The 8,688-nt window shown below is 42.1% G+C and overlaps 1 protein-coding gene across 1 annotated transcript in view; it reads right to left on the reverse strand.

Moving 5' to 3' along the window:
* Nucleotides 1–346: 346 nt before the first annotated feature.
* TMEM260 (transmembrane protein 260) overlaps nt 347–8,688 on the reverse strand; it is an 85,789-nt gene continuing 77,447 nt past the window's right edge. The window contains exons 14-16 of the mRNA XM_006864614.1: nt 7,529–7,582; nt 5,895–5,985; nt 347–601 (exon numbers count right to left, since the gene is read on the reverse strand). Coding sequence (XP_006864676.1) covers nt 347–601; nt 5,895–5,985; nt 7,529–7,582 — 400 coding nt within the window. The remainder of the gene's footprint in view (nt 602–5,894; nt 5,986–7,528; nt 7,583–8,688) is intronic.

Here is an 8,688-nt window from a genome sequence, read left to right on the forward strand (position 1 = left end):
AGCAGAAGGACCCTTAAAAGATTCATGGTTATTTTATGTATATTAAAATACCTCACTCTCTTCTAGAGTCTGGTCAAACACTGTCATTTGGGTAAGATTGCAGAATTAGGAGGATTTTCCAGTGATCCTCACTGAAATGCTAATTTGGTAAACATGGGATGAAGGGAATTTTGTTAGAAATAGCACATACCTCAGTCACTAAACTCTTCTTTAGATAGTCCTGCTCTATCTATCTGGGAGATGACTTCATTCTCAATTTGTATACAGTTTCTTTTCTTGGAGGAAAAACTTTTGGACTTAAAAATGTTTGAATCTGAATGACAAGCAGGTTTTTCAGTTTGCTGCCTCAGACATTTTTCCTATTTCTCAGACTTTGCAGTTCTTTGCGGAGGTGCTTCAGAGCAACTGCAATGTCAGCTAACTGGGGGTCATTCTGTGCTTTCTGAGTGTAGAGACGGAAATGTCGGATGGTCTCAGAAAGCAGGACTTCAGGGTCTGGAGTCCTTTTCCCAAGACGCAGCAGCCGCTCACAGGAAATGGCGTAGTTCTTGTGCCAATTCACAGGGTGTTCCTTTTGTGAGGAGACAAGCTTCTTATAAAGCTGCAAAACAACAAAATGTTGGCATGCCCTTGCTATTCCTTTTTTTTTTTTTTGCAAAAACAAAAAAAACAGAAATTAATAACACACACATAATGCAAGCAGTAGAAATCTAGTCATTGCTAGGTCAATGCAGAAAGTGCAAGGCTGTTACTGTCATTATTTCAGCAGCTTCATCTAAGAGTGCTTCTGGGGGTTTCCAGCTGTTGCCGAGGGGACCTAAGACATACTATGTCAGGATAAAATGCTCTTCCTCCAGAAAGCACTAAATCCCTTTGCCAGAACAAATACCTAATTCACTCAACAGGCAGAAAGGTTGAAACTCTAGATTTCTTTAAAAGATGGCCACATGATTTACACACATTTCATTCTACATTACACACAACACAAACCAAACCAATATCTTATCAAGTAGAGTAGACTGGGCATAAAAATTTTAAGAGAGTTGCTTTAAAAGCAAGAGATTGAAATTCTTGATAGGATTCTCTAACTGTAAGTTTGATGGTATCTTAGGCTCTTGATATAAGAGAAGTTTGATATCAAGGAAATAAACGGCTTTATATCTTTTTCCCCCAAGGAAGCATCCCATTTAATGATTGGCAATTCATAGTTAACGCTGTGAATCCTGGCTCAGTCAAGTGGACACAGAACCTTTAACTATCACAGTCCACCCCTTGTCAACTTATATATAGTCACAACAATTATAGCCCTCGTTTCTATAACTGGTCACGTGGTCATAGCTGGTATTTAGAACTCCCTTCAGTGACCCATTCCATATTCCCTTTGCTCTCAGCAAGCACCTCATTTGGATGTGGTTCTTTGCCTGGTTGTATGACTCATTCCTGAAGGGTCTAGGCTGGTAGTCTTCATGTTGGAGTTGTGTTGCTGTAGTTCAACAATGACTTCAATCACAGGACATGGCAGTACTAAGAGGCATCCTAAGGAATCTCTTGGATGCCACACATATTCTTCTTTTTGATTTTCAGGATCAATCACACCACCCAGTACAGTAACTCCCTTCTTTGCCTGTTGATCCAGAGGCATGAAGCGTGCAAAGTGACCAGGGGGCATTCTTAACTTCCAGTTCAATGGAATCAATGCTGTGTCTCCAGGTGGGAGTATTCCTTCCTTTGGAACGAAAACATAGGACTGCAAGGTCAAGAAGCAAAAATCTTTCAAGTGGCTCACTAGAAATAATAGTGAGTGGTGCCACTCCCATTTCCACCCCCTTGTTTACTGGACTTATGGAGTCTGGCAACCAGAGAAACAGCACCATATATTAGACACTGGTTCTAATTGGTAGGCCTATCTCTCATTCAGTTAGGCCAGCTGCTTGCTCTAGGATGATGAAGAACATGGTAAGACCATGGGCCCATTGCCACGCTTTCATTTGCTTTAAAGTGAGTCCCTTGATATCCAAGGTGATGCTGTATGGGATACTATGATGGTGGGTAAGGCATTCTGTAAGACCACAGATAGTAGTTTTGGCAGAAGCAGTTTATAGGTCTGTCTGTGTTTATGAGCCATGATTCTCAGTTGTTTGACAGTTGATAGTTAATGAATGCTATGATGACTGGCTATGCGCAGCAGTCAATTGCAATGATGCTTCCTTTGTGGTGTGGCATGCTTCCAATATAATGGACAAGCAGGAAAGGCTCTCTTTCTCTTCCACTAGGGACATGACACTCTACAATTGTAAGCCATTTCCTTGATGATAAACCTCTCTCTCTCTATATATATATATCATACATATATCATTAAGTGCCATTTGAGTCAGTTCCGATCCATCACAACTGTGTATAGGGTTTCCAAGGAATTGTTGGTGGGTTTAAACCACCAACCTTGTAGTTCTGACTGACCTTGCTATCCAGTGCATTACTGTAGTACCACACCAGGACTCCATATATATTATTTCACTGGTTTTGTTTCTGTAGAAAACCCAGCCTAGGACAGATAGTTAATTAAAAAGATTGTGTTCGTTGGACAAAGTTAGATTTTTGGATACTGAATTTTCCAGAGGAATGAAAATCATCAAATTTTAAGAACAAAAAAGCAGATCCAAATCTGAAAAATGTAATATTACATTAGTTCTTGAGTTATGGTGTTGGAGGAGAATATTGAAAGTGCAACGGACTGCCAAAAGAACCAAAAGATCCATGTTGGATGAAGTATAGCCAAAGTACTCCTTGGAGGCCAGGATGGCCAAACTTCGTCTCTTATACTTTGGACATATTGTCAGGAGGGACCAGTCGCTGGAGAAGGATATCATGTTTAGTAAGGTGGCGGGTCAGAGAAAACGAGGAAGACCCCTAGCGAGATGGATTGGCCAAGTGGCAGCATCAATGGGCTCAAGCGTGACAACAATAGTGAAGTTGGCCCAGGACCGGGCAGTGTTTCATTCTGCTGTGCACAGGGTTGCTGTGAGTCGGTACCGAGTTGATGGCACCTAACCACAACAACACACTAGCTTACTGAGGATTTCACAGCCATCTTGCAGACTGATACACTGGAGTCGGATTTCCAGGAAACTTGGGTTTACCAAGCAAGAATGCCATGCCAGGGACCAGTGCATTTTGAATTAGAACTGTATTCATAAAATCATTCCGCTGAAAGGGAGCCAACTGTTTCCTTTTCCTGACTCCTTCTCCAAAGCCCACATTCGTTCACTTATTTTTACACAGCTTCCATGTGAAAAACTCCATAGTCTGAGGGTGTTATGCCCTTTTGCTAGTTTACAGCCCTCGTTTCTCAAGCTGCCTTTTCAGGTGGTTTTTCTCTTCATTTTACAAAACAAGCAGCAGCATTTGTTTATCCATTAAAGCTATAAATAAGTCATCCTTCCACTTTTTCATTCTCTTGGTAAAATACGTACAGCTTCTCCCACGGACCGTTGTGCTGTAACCACTGCCTCCCTTCCATGAAGAACGTGTGCCAAGTGCCTGGCCTGCTGCCTGACACAAAGTGAGCGTGCAGGGGGACCCATTCAGTTTCCTTGTTTTCCCAAAGTTCTCCAGCCCAGGAGAATGAGAGACTCCCTCCTGGCCAACCAGCCTCAGTTGCAGCCACACCACCTTCTTCTAGACTGTGGTGCTACTCATGCACATTCCACTACTTCTGAGGAGACAGAGTTCCATGTGCTGACTCCTAAGAAGTCATTTCCCATCACGTGGAAATGGGTTTTCTTCTCCTTGTGTGTGAGGTTTGCCATGACTCTTAGTGGACTTTGTTCTGTTTATTGGGGACACCTTCAACTTATCAAATCTCTTCCTGAGGAGCTGGTAACTCCCTGCTCCCCCACCTAAAGTGTGACATCAACCAAATCTAATGTCCTTTACAAGTTACTGAGGTACATGGTACTAACAGGAATCTTTTTGACAAACTGGAGGAGGATTTGGGTTGATCCATCAATAATTTGACGTTGTTTATCATGTACCCCATGTCACACACCCAGGCACAGAGTTGAAGGTGATACTTATCGTCTGTGTACACTGAGAAGAGACAAGCAATCCAAGAAAGAGCTTCAGTGGTGGCTTACCGACTAGCCGTGAAGCCAGAAATATGAAGAAGGCTCAGATCTCTCCCCACAAAATACTTCCTATCTGTCACAGAGGCACAGGACATTAGAGATGAGCAGAATGTGAGGTGGTCCGGACAGAGAAAATTGGAAAGGTTAAAGTTCACAGTTCTTCTGGGACCAAACTGAAGTCAGGAAAGGTGAAGAGACTCGCTCACATTGACAATGAATGGCAGGGCAAAATGAGAGCCTGAACTGCCAGACCTCTAGAGCTGCTGCAGGCAGTCTCTGCAATCTCATCCCTTCCAGCCCCCAAGGTCACCTGGGAGGCCTCTTGGTCCTTGGGTACCCTCTTTCTGGACTTGCTCCACCACCATCTGTCTAGTTAGCTCTTTCTGATGTTTCAAGATGACAGTCAAGTGGTCTTTGCTCTCTCTTCCTCACCACCTTCTTTCCCAGCATGCTCTTGACTTACATACAGATCTACATCCACAACGGGAGTATATACCTCTCACAGCTGTAACAGGAATTTATCATCTGTCTCCTCGAACAGCCTGCTATCTCTTGGAGAGCAGGACAGTGCTTGATCATCTCCAATACGACATTTGGCACAGAGTGGGTGCTCAGTGAACAATGAAACAATGACCACAAAATCAAGGAGGATAATAAGTCATACTGATTGGCTACCTTGCTCTTTTGACATACATCAAACACCGTCCTGATTGATTCACAGTAGTCCAGGGTAGTAGAAGAGCCTCAGCTATTCCTACATACCATTCCTAGGCTCTTTTCATTACGCCGTACCAGAGGCTTGTTTCCTACACAGTGGGCTCCCCAGACTATCTCCGAAGATAGCTGGAGGCCAGTGCTATAAATCATAGCAGAGCAGGTGCCTGCTGAATTACGGTTACAGTGAGCCTCTCCACTGTGCACCCATATCCCTTCAGAGAAAATAGATTTGTGAAAGAACCTCGTAAGGCTGTCTTTCTAAAATCTGTTCTACTTCCTGGTACCCTAGTTAGGAAACACCTACTCTCCTTGACGCTTGATTTTCCTCATGAAATCTCAATCAGCCCTTCACTATTAGCTAATGTGCAGCAGGGGCCGTGGCTTTTGCATAAGCAGCAGCCTGTCTGGACTTGGTTTTTACAAAGTCATTGCATTAGCTTTTTATCACTGTAGTAACAGATTGTCCCACGATTTGAAGTCCTACCATGAAGGTGGTGAGAGGGCAGGGTTCCTTCTACAGGCTCTAGGGTAGAATCCATTCCATTGCCTTGTATGGTTTCTAGAGGCTCCTGCTTTCCTGGGCCCTTGGCGTCTTCCTCCACCTTCAAGGCCAGCAGCATAGTATCTTCAAATCTCTCTCTCTCTCTGATGTCTGTTTTCATCTCTCACACTCCTGCTTCCATTTTATAAAGACCTTAGTGATAGCCCTGGACACACTTTCACAGCCGAGTAATCTGCTCACACAAGAGCCTTTACTCCGTCACATTTGCAAAGTCCCCTCCACCATGTCAGGTAATATGTATAACAGGTTCTAAGAATCAGGACGTGGATATCTTTGGGGAGGGGTGCATTCTGTGATCTACTACCATCATTTAATTGAGAGAGAATTTGTAAGACACTTGGGTGTTTTCCTACATATATTGCCTTATACTGCCCCAATTAAGCTGGAGACAAAAGAACCAACATTCTACTGTAATGCACCTTTTCTTAACCCAAAACCACCACTACCGCATGCCCGCCAAAAACTTTGACATATAATGAGTTTAGACATACGTTATATGCATGCGTGTAGAGTTGAGTTTTCACATTTGAAGGCATAGTAGCAGTTTCTGCCAGGTTAAAGATGAAGAACGCAGTTTTCATCCTGGGGGTGGGAGGTGAGAATCTTTGTGAAAATCGTGCTGTCAATTTCACATTTAAAGATAAATCTGCCTGACTTTTTCTTTGCTAAGGAATACACAAAGCTCTTTGTTAGATCATTTCTAATTGTCTCATATTCATGGAAGTTTACTCTGAAACAATAGCAACCCTCCTTTCTCCCACTGCCAAGACACTGCATTCACACTGATGACCAGATCTCTTAGGAAACCCTGGCAGTCATCATCATGATTATACTGGCTCTTCCTCCAGATGTGCACTGTTGGTAGGCAAGAGCAGCTGTGAAAGGGAGACTATCTGGGTTCATCAGTACATTCCCGAGGGGCCCCATCATGACTGCTCAGGGCACGTGTGACCAGCTCTTCAAAGGTGGCTAGAGTCTTTGTCCACATGAATGCATCCAGATTGTATTCAGCACACCAATTAAAGCAAGACCTGTCCCAATAATGACTGCCTTTCTTCCCTTACGTGATCTTCCCTCTGGCGTTCCCACTTTCAGTCACAGGATAGCTTTGATACGTCTTACCAAGCAGGCATTTGTCCCTACAACTTGACTGATAACTCAAAATATACTGTCTTCTGACTTCCAAAATCACCGCTGCATAGATTATCTATGTTTTTCTAGTTTCATTATATAATGGAGCAAAACATGTAAGCAATATTTTTACCCCCAAAGCACCTAATATCAATTACTTTAGCAGCTATTGGCTAAAACCAGTTGATTTATCTGGGTCCTTTAAAAAATGTATATACATGTTATTGAGTTTTTTGTGAAAGTATCACAGTACTTATGGGTGATACTGTTTACCTTACGAGCCAATCTGTTATGAAGCTGAAAGATGACCTATGGGAGCAGTTTCAATTCAAAGGGCATCTCAGGTTCACAGTCTCAGGGTTTCCTTTAGTCTCTGTAGTCCTAATAAGTCTGGCCTTTTTATTCTTTAAGAGTTAAAGTTTTGTTCTACAACTTTCTCCCACTCTACCAGGGGACGTTCACAAAGTTAGTGGAAAATAGAATTTTCCAACAAACTTTTTGAAACCCCCTCATATCTGGAACCATCTATTGTGTCCCTGGTCAGAATGGCTGGTATGGTAGGTACCATCCTGGTCTGGTCTCTGGACAGATGAGACCAACGTTCACATAGGCAATTAGTCCTATAGATAAATTTCTCCTTTAGGTCTTTGGTCTCCTTTCTCTTTTGCTCCAGATCAGTAGACACGAATAGTCACATCTTAAATGACCGCTCACAAGCTTTTAAGACCCCAGATGTCTACCTGTCCCATTAGATTATTAGCTTGTTGAGGGTAGGGGCTGGGTCACATTCATATGTGGAGCTATGCCTAGCACAGTGCCTGGTCTCTGTTGTTATGAAGATGAAATGAGATTATAATGACCAATACAATGCCTCAAACAAAATAGCTGCTCAATAAATGTTATCTTCATTAATATCATTCATCCCTATTCCAGAACAAAAAGTACCAAATATTAAGCAAGAGACTGAAAACACAAAAAACACAAGGAAAGTTACCTTGCTTGCCACATCTCTTCATTGGCCACAGATTCCCAAGAAGATGGATCAAACCTACATTTGACAGAATATAATCATTTTTTTCCTGCCAGTTACATTTTGTGCTATGCACATGCAATTCCTGATTTATAATTTTACAAGGTCTGTGTAATAGGCTGGGACCCCAATCAGCAGGGATTTGGGGGTTCTGATGAATGTATTCTTAATCTGCATAATGAACCTCATGGGAGCAAACAAACCATGGCTTTACAAGAATTGACTGGTGGCATTTGGAACGTTTACTCCCCTGGAAACCAATGGAAAAGCAAGAGGTAAGTCACTCTATAGATACAGCTAAGAGTCAAAGAGCTGTGAATCAAAGGCTACCTGCCTTACTCAACTAATCTGAAGCAATGGTGCTACCAGAAGAAAACTGGCCAAACATTTTCTGAGTTTTCTTTTTCACAATTCTGTCTAATATCTTTTATATCTGCTGTTACAGAATAAAGATGAGTGATGATAAGTACTTGTACTGTCTTCAGCTATTTAAAAAATGCTAGTTTTGAACTTTTCAGCCTGAGGGTCACAGAGCACTTTTAGACCTTGTTGTCTATCCTGGCATGATGCTATAGGATAAACACTGTACTGCTAATTGCAAGGTCGGTAGTTCAAACCCACTGGTCAGTCCTTGGAAACCCTCTATGGGGTCACTATGAGTGGGAACCAACTTGACAGTACTTAACACCAACCAATCCAGCTCTGGTCATTAAACAACAGTGTGATCTGTAAACTGATATTTAAGCAAAAAACCATTGTAGCCATTTGTTTCAATCTGTTGTTCCTGAATTACATGCAATAAACTATGTAATCTTTAAATGATTCATTATTTTAAAAAAATGTTTTTGTTATTAGGTGCCATCGAGTCAGTACTGACTCAGCGACTCTACGCACAACGGAAAGAAACACTGCCCAGTCCTGTGCCAACCTCACAATTTTTAAAAAGCAGGCAGTGGAAACACATTTCCTCAGAAGGTAACTCAGTTGTTGATTAAGAAAAATACTATGTTGATAGGCTTAAAGATCGAAAATGCTCAAAGCAGTGTAACTGGGCTGAGGTCAAACAACTATGAAGAAAAAGTTATTCCATAAGTGAAGAAGCTCTCTGCCATTATGTAAAGAAA

This window comes from Chrysochloris asiatica, unplaced genomic scaffold (genome assembly GCF_000296735.1).
Source record: "Chrysochloris asiatica unplaced genomic scaffold, ChrAsi1.0 scaffold00067, whole genome shotgun sequence".
NCBI lineage: Eukaryota > Metazoa > Chordata > Mammalia > Afrosoricida > Chrysochloridae > Chrysochloris > Chrysochloris asiatica.